Genomic DNA, 17,178 nt, shown 5'->3' on the forward strand with positions numbered 1-17,178 from the left:
GGGAAGTGAGGAGAAAAGAGGAAACTATCTGCCTTGGAAATGCTTGTAGGGCATGATTTCCTTAATAATATGCTTTAATGATTCAGCTTCAGTCATGCTTTTCAGATACCTTTGGGAGAATATTATAGCCTTTCCAAGGCAGAGCTGCAGTTGTTGGCTCCCTGAACTGGGACTGTCCCCACTCCAGCATGGCAAAAAATACCAGGCAGTAACCTTGTATGTGCAGATAGAGAATGAAAATAAGGCAGGAACATATTCCCACTTTAAGCGTGTTTTCCTAACATCAGTGTCTTAATGGTGTTTGGTAAAAAATGTTACCAGGCCTTTGTTGCATTTGTACATTTGTCTGCACTTTTCCTGTGTCTGTTTATCCTAAACATGTGGAATGTCAGTGGCTGGTTTCCTGTGCGAACGGGAGGTTTTCATGTAGTCTAACAGTCCTTCCTAATCTGCAGCTCTGCCACCATCTCAGATTTTGGGTCAGGAATGCTGAGCATCAGAGGTGTGAGAGTGTCTTACTTCTTGCATTGACTGAAGGAAAAGATGAGCAGTGCAGTTGCATTTGTAATCACACAGATTTAACAAACCTTAAAAGGGCACTGTAGAATAACTCCAGCAGTTAAAACGACAACTGTCATTATACTCTCCTCTTCATCAGGCAAGCTCAACAGCCTCTCTGGAAGTCTGTGTAACTACTGCTGCATTATTTACAAAGAGCGATGGAGATGTGAGATAAAAATAATTCTGAAGAAATATTTTATAGGAGACGTAGTCAAAGTTCCCTGTGTTCAAGAAGGATGGCTTTCCAGAAAGGATGATTTTGTGGAAAAATAACAGCGCAAAGAACTTAAATGTTGCATAAACCTTATTTTTCCTTACAGTCATTGAGCTATAGGGATCTGCATCAATCATGTAAGGTGAACTGCAGTTTCAAAACTCTAGGAAAGTACCTCTACATGAATAACTGTGATGGTGTGACAAGTAGCCTATATTATTTCACCTGAAACTAAAAGCCCAACTTGAAGTTACCAGAAGGAAAAGTTCCCCAAACAGACAAAAAAATTTCCACATTCAGTAAAATCAAGCAAACAAGTACTCAAGACCATTGAATATCAGGACTTTTTTTTTCTCTTTAATTTAATCAGTGTCAATTCCTCAAGATCCCTGAATTTAGCTGCTTTACTTTCCAGAGTAGGCCTAATTTTAAAACGAAAATTTCATTAATTCATATTAAATTTTTATAATACACATACAAGGATATATATTGAAATGCCAGCCATACTAATCTGCACATATTTGTGTCCATCATAGATTAAACAGGTATCTAAAGGTTTTATTTCAGTTATGATTAACTTGTGAAATTAACCGTAATATTGTAGTACCTTGGTCATAGTGCAGTTAAGACTGAGGTGATGTTCAAAATGCTTGTGCTGCTAACTTGTTACGTTCAGGTCAAAAAAAATCTCTGTATAAAATGAATGTTTCCTCCTTATTCTGTAGGGTATAACCATCAACGTATCTGTGAAAACCAAAGGCAGAAGTCCCCTGAGTTCTACAGCAGAACAGCATCCGAATCGAATGTGTATTTGAATAGCTTCCATTACCCAGATCGTAGTTACAAGGACCATGCCTTTGATACACTAAGCTTAGACAGTTCTGACAGTATGGAAACAAGCATATCGGCATGCTCGCCAGATAACATTTCCAGGTAAATCATCCTTCTTCCTGATGTTGTAATGGTCATGGGGTTATAATGAAGAAAAAGAGTATGTACGTGTTGATACTACGGTAATATGAATGCTGCTAACTGGTTAAGAAAATATACAACCATTAGACAGGCATAATATTTAGTATTTTTGTCTCCCTTCATCATCAGTTTTAACTATCATCTCATCTGTTTATTTAAAGAGGGAAAATAAAAATATGGAGAGGCTAAGTGATAACGTTGAAGGCCACAGAGAACTCAGTGTCAGTCCTGAACTGAAAGTATGAAGTCATTGGTGCTCTTTTCAGAGTGGGTAACACCTGAGCATCCTTCCCTGGTCACTAGATACTTCCTGTGATAGGAAATTTCTCAAAGACATCTGCCGGCAGTGAAGTACACTTCTTCTGCATGTCCAGCGTGTTAACTTACTAGAGCCTTGCACGTTAACTTTACTAGAGTCTTACGCTGAAGCACTTTGGGCTCCTCTGGAAGTCTATTTTTGCCCTTTCCCCTCCCTCTTCTGGGTCAGTAAAAACAACGAGATGACACTGCAAGGCTCAGAGCCCTCGGCTGCTTTTCTCATCCTCAGAGGCTGTCAGCTCAGACACCGCTCCTCAGATAAAAGGAACATCAATGATCTGTGTTAAAAGAAAAGTCCAGCTGAGTCTCAAAATTGTGTGCAAACAATTTTCTTCTGACGGCCTGGTTTTAATGATAGCGCTTTCATTTCTGCTCACAGTCCTGCCCCAGCAGTTTCACAAGCGTAAGTGGGGGCTGATAATTAAGTACAACATTGTCAGAGGATTAAGAATCCCCTGTGAACACAAGGACAGCTTTTTTGGCTAGCATGTTTTGTTTTATTCAGCATCTGTTTCCTGTAACAGGGTGTCAGCCCACTGATTTCCTCTTGTAGTCTTTATCGCTGCAATGTTAAGGGTTTCAGAAAATATCAGTGGCACTGATTCTGCTGGATGGTGGTTCTTTGTTTGGTTTGGGTTTTTTGGGGTTTATTTTAAAGTAAAAACATTAGGACTCGGGTTTTGAGGATTTTTGTTTTAAGTAGATACACAGTTGGCAAGTTTCTGATAGCTGGAGACAGGCTGGGAATTAACTCTTATCTCTGCAGTAATCTAACATGGTATGAAATCTGTCTCTTTTTGACTTGCTACTCTAACCATTTTGGAGGAAGATGGCGTGTGTCTGAGCTACCTCGAGGCCATCTCATGGAATCTCCAGCCCGAGACTGGGGAGCCCCCACAGCTTTTGAATTTCACTGGTGCTGTTTGCCCATCTGTCTCCCTCTGTCTCTTCTGAAACTTCCAGCCAATGCCAGAATAAAAAAAAAAAAAAAATCCCAAACAAAACCAAACCCAAACAAATCCAAAAACCAGAAAAGGGCCCATTGCAACAGATGTTTCGGTTTCTCAGATGGCAAAGAAAGATTGGTGTGGGAAGAAAAGAGCACGGGCTGATTTTGTTAAGTCTTGGAAGACAGGCAGTTAATTTTCCTTGACAAAACTTCCCTTAAGCAAAATGAATTCAGATTCTTTTAGATGGTGTTTGAGAATCTTTTTTAGCCTTATCAGACTTTAAAGGAAAACAATTTGTCTTGCTTCATTTTGACACATTTAAAATATATAAGGTATATATTGCCTTGTATAATGAGAGAGATATCTGTTGTTTTTTTTTTTTTTGGCTGGAAATGCATAAAATCTGGCTGTTCTCAAACTACAGAAGAAACAGAACCACTGTAGTCATTCAACTCACCAAGTAGTAGTTGTTTCAAGATTCGTTAGCAACTTACTTTTTCGTGGTTGAGGTTTCAGAGATTATGATCTTATTCTATGCATTAATTTCAGTGAGCAGGATAAGCAAATCAAGGATGAAAGAATATAACTAAACTGAAGTATTGACATGTTTTATATGGGAAAACCTAATGCAATTTATGCCTCGCTGCTTTTACTGAAATTTTTTGATCTAGATTTTCTTGGCCTATCAACTAAACGTAGTGTGGTCAAATTAGCCTTAGGCATCTTTGTCAGTGGCCCCTTTTTTTTCAGAGACAATAAGCTTTTAGAGCTCAGCTAGATTTCAGATGGATTATACCTTTTCTGCAAGCTTGGGTTAAATAAGTTACGGGGTTTTTTTTTTTTTATTGTATTGTATCTCATGAAACAGATCTCCAAATCAGACAGAGAAATGTCTTCTGAAGAATGTCACTTCTGACAAAAATTCTGGTCTTACAGACATACCCGTCAGAGGCGTGCTCAGAAAGTGAAGGATGTTGTTCTTACTGTTTTTTTTTATTTCCTCCCTTGCCCAGGACACATATTTGGACTAGTCCCATTCTAGCCGTGTCCTTTCACAGTTGGTCTGTATGCTATTAAGTAGCATGAGTAGACCTGCCATCTGACACCCACTTCCACTTGAGCCGGCAGATAGTGTTTTCAGTACAATCCCAGGTCAAGTTTCTCTGTGCCCTAAACATTTGAATCCATTTTATTTCCTCGCATTGCACTTTAGTCTAGCGGCATTATTAATGGTAATACAGTAATATTTAACAACAACCATTTTTGTTGAACAGCGTAAGATGAAAAATAAAAGAGAGAGCATGCCATGGAAATGCCACAGTTGAAATGGCTGTTAAATTGAGCGGAAACAGAATTGTATTGGAGAAAAGAAACAAAAGAAAAAAAAGGACAGGCAAAGGTGACAGCTGTGTGGTCCTGGGCCAGAATCCAGCACTCTCTGTTATTACCCTTGTTTCTTTGTCTTGCCGGTTACTTTAACGAGTAGGTCCTTCCTGACACTGCTCTGTCACTGAATGGCCTTGATGCGTACCTCTTAATCCTCCGTATTTTTATCGAGCACTTTTTGATGATGAGCTCAGTGAGACACAAATCAGTCTAAAGCCGGAAAGACTGGTATATTCAGATGGCTACTAATGCCAGCTCTGAGGATCAGTAGTGTGTTCTCTTAGGACATGGTAACCACCTCCGTCCATATTCTGTTATCTGGGAGAAGATGACAAATCACAGGGGACGGATAAGATGCATTCGTAGGCACTCAAGTATGCACGTGTCACAACTCTGCATAGGGAATGTATACACTGAGAGTGTACCATATACTTTATACATATTTTTTTGATAGTGCCTACTGCAGTATCAGAACAGTATCAACTCCATTCTTAAACTGTCTAATATTAGAGTGTAAACTATGTCTTTAAATACCAAGTATTCTTTTAGATAACGGATTTTTTTGTGCAGTGCTAGCACTTCAAATGTTGCAAGAATAGAAGAGATGGAGAGACTTCTGAAACAAGCGCATGCTGAAAAGACTAGGCTGCTTGAGACCAGGGTAAGCATAATTTTATGAGTAAAACTAAGAGTGGGCACGTTAGTTAGATAGTATCCTCCTAAACACAACATTGGGCCCTAAATAGTTTACACCTAATAGACACTTTAATAATTACCTCTCCCCACCCCCCTAGTTTGGTCTGGTTTCACCTTCATCCACATCTTTGAGCTCATGTGAAACAGCTGCTATCTCAGTGGGTAAGCTGATGGCAAAATCCTATCAGAAGCTACATCAGGATTGTTCCTACCTCTGCTAGGAGAGCTGCTTAAAAATAACGTTACTTTCTAAAGTGTTAATATTTGCAGTTTTGATTCCAATTCTCAGTCCACTTTGTTGGATATACATTTCTGCCTACTTAAGAGGCAAAAAGGGATTTAGTCCTAGCTTATCAGCTATAGTTTCACATAAAATTGAAGCTCTGCATGTGCTGTGGTATTTAGGAACGGGAGATGGAAGCTAAAAAACGAGCTCTGGAAGAAGAGAAGCGCCGCAGAGAACAACTGGAGAAAAGACTGGAAGAAGAAACCAGCCAGAGGCAAAAATTAATTGAAAAGGAAGTCAAAATACGTGAGAAACAAAGAGCACAGGTGAGATACATTGACATGAAATGGTTTTTAAGTGCCAAGCTTGCCCTCAATATACAAAAAGGACTAAGTATATTTCTGACAATGGTAAGCAGAACTGCTTTCAGTTGAATAGATGGATATAGTATTTCTGAGGTGTAACTGTGCTGCTAAAACTATGTTTGGGCTCTTGGAGCCTTAGATAGATGTCTGGGTATTCACTTAAAGCTAAAGAATAGCATAGATATCTACTTATCATCTTATATCTGAAGTGCAAATATTAATCCTATAAGGCTTGTTACTGAGTATGGGCAGAGCAGAATTTTTTAGCCTGAACAACAGAAATTTGTGAGTGTATTAATTTTATAAACTATTGGTGGTTTTTTTTTCTTTCTTTTAATACATAAAATATCTTGGAATGTGAACTGTCACTTCCAAATATTTGACTGAAAAAAAAGAAAAAGAAACAGATAAAGAAGCTTTTCCAGATCCACATCTACTCTAGAGAGGAAATAGTGTTTTTCTTAATGTTACTGGGACTATACAACATGGGAAACATTATTTAATTAAAACAGTGTTACTTCCTACATCATTTTGCTTCTTGTTAGGATTTAGAGGTATCTTGAGCTTTCTTTAAGCTTAGACATCTTCCGTATTTGTTTATTCCAGTACAACTAATAAGATCTACATGGTACAGCGAATGGACTAGGCAGTCATTTTATTGTTAGTATAGTATAGCAAGACAATGTCTCCACCTTAATATATGTACCTGAGTGCAGAAGATTCCATATCATATTTGAAAATATTTTCTTTTTTACCTTTGCTAAATCTTTGTTTCATGAGTTACTATGATATTTTTTATGAACATTCCTACATAACTTGCCTTTCTAGTTGATAAGGCTAAATCAGAACAATAGGACAACCCCAGAGGAACTTTAAGCTCTTTCTGGTTAGACATATCCATTCCTTTGTTTTTATATAAAATGTAATTACGGAATGTTAAATTTTATGCATGCTTTACTTGAATGCCTTCTTTTTTTCTAAAAAATTTTAATGACAACTCAAGTATGGTGTAGACAACGATGCCATGCTTATGTCTTTATCTCACGTTGGAGCATGCCTGTGTTGTAATAGAATGCCCTATCAGTTACTGCTAATTGTCAGACTTGGCAGAGAGGCTGAAGACTGAACTGGCAGGAAGACAAAACATATCTGTCAAAAATAACTACTTTTCTTATTAACTTTTTTCTTTCCTTTGTACAGTGGGGCACAATTATTATTTTTTTTCAGCACTTCCTGACACTTAGAAACGTGAACTAGGGGAAGGAAGTCCACCTTTGCACTTGCCAAAGCTGGTGCCAGCTTGTATCATACAGGACTGCATAATTTTAGAAGGGTGCTAAGAGTTCTTGCAGGCAACACAGCTCCCATTGCACCAGCAGGCTCTTGAGAATGCAATGAAGGAAAGTCCCTTTGATTTGTGCCTCATGGTGGGATTTAACAGGCTAACTTTAGGCATGGAGCAGGAGCATATTAGATTTTTCCAGGTCACTGACTTCTCTGGACTCAGGGCAGAGGGAGAGGGAAGGAGGGAGATGCACCTTTCACAGGTGATTCAGAGCACCTGACTTCAGCTTCTGTTCTGAATCGCCCTGTGATGTAGCCTCTGCCTGCCTTGGCTGCAGCAGGAGCCCTGGGAGTCTTGTCTTCTGTGTTTAAAGGGAGTGGGGAAGCTGTGCGTAGGCCCTTTGGGCACAGAAAACAAGCATACTCATGCTCAGCTGGCAGAGGTTACTTGTCCTCCTGCTGATTCTCCCAACTTAACTTAAATTATCTGGGCTTGATGTCGAGTCTTGAGCTGTGGTGAAGAATGAGGCACCGTTTCCTGTGCTGCTCTGCTGTGCCTTACAGAGGGGTGCACTTCAGGTCTCTGTACTGTATTGCTGACTGTGAAGTAGATAGCACATTTAATTCGATCAGAAGAAAATAATTCTGCAATTTTTTTACAGCAACCTCTGTGAAACTAACTAGGCATTACAGTTCACTCTCATGATTAATTTTTCCTGTAATAGCACGTTCTTATTACTTAGATTATACTTTGCATGAAAATACCTGTAGCAGTAAAATATTAATGAGATATGTGTAGTGAGTATCTAGCCCAGAGAAATAAAGGGTTTGTTTAACATCATGCAAATGAAGTTCTTTCACTTCAACTAAAGCAGCAACACACCTTAACATTTAATTAATGTTTTAATTCTAAAGCAAACCTTCTGTGCTGTGCCCCCTGTTTTAGCAGTTTATCAACCGATGATTTCAAGAAACTCCTATGCTCTAATCTTGTTTTTATAAAATTATGGAACACTTTGTAAAGTTACAAGTTTTAAGGATTTTCTTTTAAAGAAAATTAGGGCTGCAGCAAAAGCTCTTTCTTATATTCATTCTTAGAACCTCAGTTTACAATTACGTCCTTGCAGCAGAAAGAGTGAAGAAGTTAAGACTTCTGCTAAAAAAATACGATTTTTTTTTTTTTCTTCACTGTAGGCCCGTCCTTTGACTCGCTATTTGCCCATTAGAAAGGAAGACTTTGATCTACGAAGTCACATCGAAACAGCCGGTCACAACATAGAGACCTGTTACCATGTCTCCCTCACAGAGAAGACCTGCCGAGGCTTTCTAATTAAAATGGGAGGAAAAATTAAAACGTGGAAAAAACGATGGTTTGTTTTTGACAGAAACAAGAGAACTTTTACTTATTATGCAGGTAGGTCGCAGGATCACTATTAGGCTACACTTGTCCTTCCATTTTCCCATCAACCTTGGCTGAGTTGTGAACATGTAGGGAGTCCTGAGTAAAACTCACATTTCCATTTCATCGGGTGCTTTACACCTTTCCCTATAGTAATCCTTTCCCTATAGTGTTCAGTCCTAACGACAGGTAAGACAGAAGTGAGCATAACAGACAAAGGGAGAGATGTGGGTAGGCAAGAGGAAAAAATGGAAGATCATGAGGTTCCTAGTGCACAGAATAATGGCTCCACATATTTTATTTTTAAATATTATATAATTCCCCCAATGACAAAATGATTTCTTGCACCCTTCATACAGGAGTATAATTTATTATACTTACCATGAAAATTAAATGGAATACTTCTGCAGTCCCAATGCTTGATGTGCTGAAAAGTCTTTCAGGAAATTAAATATACAGGAGCAGATCTTTTGAGTTTTCCGTGTTTTGAGAGTCTAAGGAATATCAAATGAACAACATGCAATACTCTAAAGAGGCTTCTGTACACTAAGTTGTGTTATATGATATCTGGAGCCATTATAAGCATTTATGTTAATTTGTTATCTTGGGGTAAACCCAGAAATTTGGAATTTAAGAACATACGTTTCTCTCTGATTGCTGTGGAAATCTACGTGTGGTTTGACTTTGAAGTTTCAGAGGAAGCCAGAAAAACACTTTGTCTTCTGAGTACTTGTTTTTAGGAGAGGCGAGACAGGGGCATATGTTGGATGGTCATTGCTAAGAAGCAAAAGAAAATATTGAGTACAAAACCCACCCAAACAGTTCCATTTCCTTTTATGACATTTCTGCTTTCCAGCAACTCATAAGGACCTTAAAATGGATGGTGGGCTTCTGTGTTGCTCAGTCCATCTTTTTTAAAACACGTATTTGAATTCATTACATTCATTCATTACATAGAACCACAGAATGGCAGGGGCTGGAAGGGACTTCCGGAGATCATCTAGTCCAATCCCCCTGCCAGAGCAGGGTCACCTAGAGCTGGCTGCACAGGAACGCGTCCAGGCGGGTTTTGAATGTCTCCAGAGACGGAGACTCCACCACCTCTCTGGGCAGCCTGTTCCAGTGCTCTGCCACCCTCAGGGTAAAGAAGTTCCTCCTCATGTTTAGGTGGATTTTCCTATGCTTGAGTTTGTGCCCATTACCTCTTGTCCTGTCACTGGGCGCCACTGAAAAGAGCCTGGCCCCATCCTCCTGACACCCACCCTTTAAGCATTTATAAGTGTTGATAAGGTCGCCCCTCAGCTGTCTTTTTTCCAGACTGAAGAGACCCAAATCCCTCAGTCTTTCTTCATAAGAGAGGTGTTCCAGTCCCCTAATCATCCTGGTAGCCCTTTGCTGCACCCTCTCCAGCAGTTCCCTGTCCTTCTTGAACCGGGGAGCCCAGAACTGGACACAGTACTCCAGGTGTGGCCTCACCAAGGCAGAGTAGAGGAGGAGGATGACCTCCCTCGACCTGCTGGCCACACTCTTCTTGATGCACCCCAGGATGCCATTGGCTTTCTTGGCCACAAGGGCACATTGCTGGCTCATGGTCACCCTGTTGTCCACCAGGACTCCCAGGTCTCTTTCCACCGAGGTGCTCTCCAGCAGGTCAGCCCCCAACCTGTACTGGTGCGTGGGGTTATTCCTCCCCAGCTGCAGCACCCTACACTTGCCCTTATTGAATTTCATAAGGTTCCTCTCTGCCCAACTCTCCAGCCTGTACAGGTCTCTCTGTATGGTGGCACAGCCTTCTGGTGTGTCAGCCACCTCCCCCCAGCTTTGTGTCATCGGCAAACTTGCTGAGGGTGCACTCTGTCCCCTCGTCCAGGTCATTGATGAATATATTGAAGAGGACTGGACCCAGTACTGACCCCTGGGGAACACCACTTGTGACTGACCTCCCACTAGACCCTGTGCCCCTAATCACGACCCTCTGAGCTCTGTCTTTCAACCAGTTATCTATCCACCTTACTCTCCATTCATCTAACCCACACTTCCTAAGCTTCCCTATGAGGATGCTGTGGGAGACCGTGTCAAACACCTGGCTGAAGTCAAGGTAGACCACATCTACTGCCCTCCCCTCATCTATCCATCCAGTCGTGCCATCATAGAAGGCTATCAGATTAGTCAGACATGATTTCCCCTTGGTGAACCCATGTTGAGTACTTCTGATAGCTTTCTTTTCGTCCACATGCCTTGAGATGACGCCCAGAATGAGCTGTTCCATCATCTTTGTAAGGATGGAGGTGAGGCTGACCAGCCTGTAGTTCCCCGGCTCCTCCTTCTTGCCCCTTTTGAAGACTGGAGTGACGTTGGCTTTCCTCCAATCCTCAGGCACCTCGCCTGTTCTCCAGGACCTTTCAAAGATGATGGAGAGTGGCCCAGCAATGACTTCCGACAGCTCCCTCAGCACTCTCGGGTGCATCCCATTGGGGCCCATGGACTTGTGAATATTTAATTGATCCATCACTCGATCCTCCTCAACCAAGGGGAAGTCTTCCTCTTTCCCTGTTACTTCCCCCAATGCCTGGGACTCCTGAGGGCTGGGCCGAGCAGTAAAGACTGAAGCAAAGAAGCCATTCAGTAGCTCCGCCTTCTCCGCATCCTCCGTCACCATGGCTCCTGTCTCATTCAACAGTGGGCCCACAACTGCTCTGGTCTTCCTTTTGCCTCCAATATAGTTGTAGAAGCCTTTCCTGTTGAGCTTGACATCCCTAGCCAGGTTTAATTCCAAGGAGGCTTTGGCTTTCCTCGTTTCATCCCTGCACGCTCTGGCGGCATTCTTGTAACGTTCCCAGGTGGTCAGTCCGTTCTTCCACTTATTGTAAACTTCCTTCTTCCTCTTGAGCTTTTTCAGAAGGTGCTTGCTCAACCATGCAGGTCTCCTGCATCCCTTGGCCGATTTCTTGCTCTTAGGGATGCACCGATCCTGAGCTTGGAGGAAGTGGTCTTTGAATACCAACCAGCTTTGTTGAGCCCCTTTGCCTTCCAGAGCCGTAGCCCACAGGATCTCTCCAAGCAGTTTCCTGAAGAGGTCAAAGTTAGCCCTCCTGAAGTCCAAGGTTGTAATTTTACTTCTTGTTGTTTTGTGCAGAGTACCCATGATCCTGAACTCTATCTTTTCATGATCACTACAACCTAGGTTGCCCCCAACCTTAATGTCCTCCACCAGTCCCTCTGTGTTTTTCAGTACTAGGTCCAGGAGTGCTCCTCTCCTTCTTGGCTCCTGCACCACCTGTGTCAAAAAGTTATCATCAATACACTGGAGGAGCCTCCTGGACTGTGCGTGCTTGGCTGTGTGGTCTTCCCAGCAGATAACATACCCACTGAATATTTCATACTAGTTTGCAGTAATACTATGAAGAATGTGACAAACACTTTTTTATTTTGTTCTTAACATCTGGTTTATTGGTTAGCAAGGCCTGTAACATACAGTAGCATTCCCATGTGGTGCTGATTTTTTTAAAAAGTAGTTAACAGTTTTGGTTTTGAGTGCAGTACAGTTGCTATAATGCAATTCGAATTACCAAAGAAAACTTTTCATAATGTCTCAAGGACTCCAGCCAACAAACATAATTTCATGAGAATTCTGTACCAGCTGCACAAAAATGCAGCTGCTTGTATGAGTGAGGATCTGTCTACATCTTTAAATATATAGTAGACTTCCAAAATAAATATTGATGCTGTAAATTCAGAGTAATTGAGCTCTAAGTAAATATACTGGTATATTGTTTAAGTTGTGCAAGTGTACTGAACAAGGAACTTATCTTAAGTCTGACAATTTAGTGCAGTGACTGAAGCATCTGCACTTTCTGACCTGCAGCATACGCGGAACTCTACAAAGACTGTTGCGATGGGAGCTTGTGGGTACCCAAAATGCTCATGTAATCAAGACCCCAGGTGGGGCTTGAAAGGAGAGTGGATCCCTGTTTGCTTCTACTGCACAGACAGTGTACTTTGTATAGTATTTCATTTAGCTTAGTATAATGTGTGCTATAATGTCGTAATCTTACACCTCAGTACTTCTACTGGTCCCCTGGGGGCGAGCAGGGAGATTCCCAATGCTGTATTGTTTGGTCTCTGGGATTTCTTTTTGCCGTCATATGAAGCTTTTGAAGCTGCCTGAAGCTACCGATAGGATGTAAGCTGAATTTTGTGAGTGTTCAAAATGACAGCAGACTCTCTCACGGGACTGATAAAGATGCTCTGCACGACTGTTCGATTTTAAGGTGATACTAACTTGGGATCAGAAGGCATTACATTCCCCTAATATAAAAGTACTGGGAGTGGAAGGAAGTTTGCCCTTCAGTGTCACATGCAGTTGTGATGCTTCTTTACACCCTCTGGGATTATTTAACAATTTCTCTTTCATTGAAGGAAAATGGAGGGTATGGTAGATGCTTACCTGCCCTGTTCCTTTTTCTTGTGCAACATTATAGTTGTGACTGTTAAGATGTTAAGTTCCCAGTCTGTATCTTCCTTGCCCTAATGATTCACTAGCTAATGATGGGACAGAAGGCAATATCAGAAGGAGATCATGTGTGATCTCCCCCGAAAGGAAATGTCTAAAATAATTCAGAATTGGCCCCCTGCAAGTATCTGCTGCTTTCCATTGCCTTTTAAGGGAGATGAAGTCAGCTGTGTCTCCATTCTAGGTATCAAAACTTAAAAGAGAAGATTCCCACCCTTCATTCCCCACCCTTTGCTGCAGTGGGACATTATACCAGAAACATGGTACCACTGGATAACAACCTGCTCCTTGTTAACAGCCTCCATGGAGTAACCATCCATTCAGGCGTTCTTACCTCGGGCGCTCTGAAGCAAATGGGGAGGTCCCTTTCACAACAGGGGCAAACCGCGTCTAATTAATTTGGCTTTTACCTTGGATGTTAGACTAGGAAAGTGCAAACAGACAATTATTATGCTGCAGCTGGTGCCCAGGAACTTTTAATTTCCTGTAAACTTTTCCATGTGTCAGAGCTCATGGAAACTTGCCTACAATCTGCTAGCCTCACATTTGCATAATAAGTATTAGCTTGAGACTAAGGGATATTACTACAAATGGGAAGAAGCATTTATTTAATAAGTACAAGCACAAATGATACTCTAATGTAAAGCTTTTGCTATCAAATTGTATTTCAAATTTGCCTATCATAACAGTTTTCCTTTTAAGGCAAACTGTAGATCTTCGCCTGTGAGCTATGTGAAGTCTGTCTAGCTTTCGTGGAATTGGAAGATTGATGTACGTCGGAGACATCTGTCCTTCTGTTGGCTAATACCGACCATAATGTTTAGACACTTCAGTAAAGGGAGTGACTTGCAAATAGATGAGGAAATTGCAAAAGCTTTATTTTCTTGGAAACCAGGTGGAAAAGAAAACATATTAAAGTAGTAAACACATCTCTCAACAAAACCAATCAACTAGTAAGAAAGATTGAAGATTTCTCTGGGATTTCACAAGCAAAAGTGTTAATCCAGTTACTTATCAGCTGAACATATTTTGAAATGCAAACTGCGCTTTTGCTTCTTGAAGTACTGTTCATTTCAGTTCTCAAGTCATTCTCTCTTTTCCGTTTTAGACAAACATGAAACCAAATTAAAAGGTGTAATATATTTTCAAGCTATTGAAGAAGTCTATTATGATCATCTAAAGAATGCATATAAGGTAAACTTCTTTATTGTTTTAACTGAGTATCATATAGCAGTACCCAAACTATGGTAGCTGGGTAGTAAAGTCAAAGGGAGTGCTGACAGTATTAGAAAAAAAAAAGAAAGAAACAAAAAAATCCTGGGGTGGAGGAAAAGGAAGATGAAGCCAGATCAGTGACTAGCACAGGGCTGTTTTGGTTTGGTTTTGTGTTTTAATACTGATGAAAGCAGAGATAAGAGTGTCTACCTGCCAGGTGGGATTTGCCGCAAGGAACTCCGTAGTCCAGTGGTGAGACCACTGGAATCAGTGGCTTTGGTAAATCAAGGGATGGCTGTATACATCTGTCACAGGGAGGGAGTTAACTGGTGCTGGCAGCTCATGGCATCCACTGCCTCTCACCTGTAACTTAAATAAGCTGTGAACAAGCTGAATATATCCTTGGCAGGTGGATTTGTGAAAGCCAAGGTGGTTTTGACAGCTGGACAGAGTGGGGGAGTTACTTATTCGGGCATGAAACAACGGTTTGGAGCCCTGTACTCCTATGTAATACTCCAGTGGAAGTATGTTGTAAAAAGTGTTTATGCTGGATGCCAACGCTTTAAACACATCTCTGCTTCCAGTACTGCAATGTAGGATGCAGTGCCTACAGCATTTTGCATTTTATCTTCCTCCGTAAGTAATTTCACTTCTGGTGCCAACAAATGGCTTTGCTTTCATTCTTTTGTTATCCTTCTTTCTGTTTTATTTTAGAGTCCCAACCCGTTGCTCACTTTCAGTGTTAAGACACATGACCGGATATACTATATGGTTGCTCCTTCGCCAGAAGCCATGAGGATATGGATGGATGTTATCGTTACAGGCGCGGAAGGCTACACCCACTTCATGTTATAATACAAGGGGACAACAGGGCATACTGCAATAACATAACAGATGAAGTTAGCCATATGTAGTGAAATCTGAAAAGCCAGTGCGTACTCTGAAATATCCTCCTTATGATGTGCACCCGAAACCTCAGAACGAGATGGTTTTACAAATGCATTGAAAAGGGGGGCTTGTTACTTGTTTTAGTTGATCTTTATAGGAATGAAAGAGCTAAAGCTGTTGAGAGAATCATAGGGCTCCAAAATGGATAATCAGGCAATTTAAATTACAGCATCTGGATTCAATGATAATTTTCTACAAATTCTCTCATATGGAGAATGTCTTCATAAACTCATACTAAACAGTTTACAAATGTGTCTGTTCTCATCAGTATGCAAAAATTCTAGAACAAAAAGGTGTAACAAGCATATATTTTAATATGCAGCATTTGACATTTATAGATGATTAGGTGAGTTTTTAAAACTTTTAGTCAAGTATTTTATAAAAATATAAACAAAAGCAACCCTAAGGTACACATAGTTCATGCCTTAGTAGTTAAATATTACAACAGAGCCAAAGAGTTATACAATTCCCTTATAATGTTTTCAAATTGTTAGTTGTATCTAACTTTCTGTAAGGGGACAGTGCCAAAACTCTTCATGACTTTTAATGTAATTAAATTGTTAGGATATTCTGTGTGTTCAAACACCAACTGACACCAACTGTGTGTTTAAAGTCTGCATCTATGGAGCTCAACATAAAAAGAGAAGGATAGCTTCATAACGATGCATTTTTCCAGAAGGATATGAAATGGAAACACATGTATTAACTTCCTCATAAGGAAGGGGTTTTTAAATCTTCCCTGTTGAATAGAATGAGCTGATTCTTGACCCTACAGCAATTTTCTTGTAATTTTCTAGTAAGGTCCCAGCATGGTTCTAAACTTACTCCGTGACAAGTGAATGCTCTACTGAAACCTCTCAAACATTGGTCCCCTTGAAGCCAGCATCAAAATCTCTACCCATCTACAGTCTTTGGAGTCAAGTTTTCAGCCCCACAGAGTTGTTTTGTTTTTTTTTTTTAAATGCATATCTGCACAGAATAATGCTGTCAAATAAAATAAAAAGAGAGAGGCAAGTTCTACGAGTTTATGCTAAGCAGTGTATGAATAAGAAACTGAAAATTTTAAGTAGCAGAGACTGAGAGTCCTAAACCAACAAAAATACTGAGGGTGCAGTGGTCTCCCATTTTAAAATCACTTTCAAGTCCTTGAGTAATGTTGCAAAAACATAACTTATTTAATTGAACTGAACTTCAAGAAAGTCTCTTATGACTTTAAAGAGGTTCTATTTCAATAATCAAAACTTAATGTGCTATGTGGTTTGTGTAATAGAAGAAAGCACATTAGCCTTTTTTTTTCTTGATGAAAAGTTAATGGCTTTTGATGGAACAAATAAAAAACTGAAAGCAAAATAGAAGTATGCTGGCAGAATATTTTTGTTATACTTTTTAAACCCTGTATCTGTAATGAACGGGTTGAATATTTTGTGGTATACACAGGTGATATGGTTGCTCTAGCACGACAAACACCAGTTTCAACTTGAATCATGAAAGAAGGACTGTTAGTGCAAGATAATTGTTAACATCTGTGCAGATCACAGCTTGTAATCTAATGACTTAAAACACTATAAGAAATAAATGGCTTTGGTTTATATAATTATTATTTTTCCCTGATGTATCTTGATTTTACTCCTAAGTATGGTTATAAAGGTTTTCTAATAATGATTTTTGTATCCTGCATGATGCAATGAAGGCATTTCAATAAACATTTTTAAAAATATGCTTGTTTTAATTATTCACTTGCTGCTTCATCTTGAGACATTTCAGCTTGTGTTTTAAATAGTACATACACTTGTGCAAGCAATTTTGTATTTCTTAGTAATGCGTAATCTAACCATGTGTTTTCCCATAAAAGAGCTGTGGAAAATAATCTTTCAGATGGCAGTGATATTGAGTGTAGTCTGTTTACTGCCTGTACATAATACAATACCTTTCTCATTTTTTGTGAGCCTTGGATATAGACATATTTTTTGTTTAACTGCAAAACAGAAATTGCTGAAGTGTAAGGGTTTCCCAGTTGTCTGAATAGTTGCCTTAGACATGACTTGAACTGCAGGAAGCATTAGCTCATTGCAGAAGCCCATGTAGTTTTACGACTTTTTCACTAAGTTTGCTATTATCATCACAAAGCACA

General features: G+C 40.1%; 1 protein-coding gene across 7 annotated transcripts in view; it reads left to right on the forward strand.

Annotated features, from left to right (window-relative positions):
* Window positions 1–16,764, forward strand: part of PHLDB2 (pleckstrin homology like domain family B member 2) — an 86,415-nt gene extending 69,651 nt beyond the window's left edge. For all 7 annotated transcript variants that reach the window (XM_074597471.1, XM_074597461.1, XM_074597487.1 and 4 more), the window contains 6 exons: window positions 1,501–1,708; window positions 4,972–5,062; window positions 5,503–5,649; window positions 8,167–8,386; window positions 13,993–14,078; window positions 14,814–16,764. In XM_074597471.1, coding sequence (XP_074453572.1) covers window positions 1,501–1,708; window positions 4,972–5,062; window positions 5,503–5,649; window positions 8,167–8,386; window positions 13,993–14,078; window positions 14,814–14,954 — 893 coding nt within the window. In that variant the 3' untranslated portion in view covers window positions 14,955–16,764. The remainder of the gene's footprint in view (window positions 1–1,500; window positions 1,709–4,971; window positions 5,063–5,502; window positions 5,650–8,166; window positions 8,387–13,992; window positions 14,079–14,813) is intronic.
* The last annotated feature ends 414 nt before the right edge of the window (window positions 16,765–17,178 follow it).

Source organism: Larus michahellis, chromosome 1 (assembly GCF_964199755.1).
Source record: "Larus michahellis chromosome 1, bLarMic1.1, whole genome shotgun sequence".
Classification (NCBI taxonomy): domain Eukaryota; kingdom Metazoa; phylum Chordata; class Aves; order Charadriiformes; family Laridae; genus Larus; species Larus michahellis.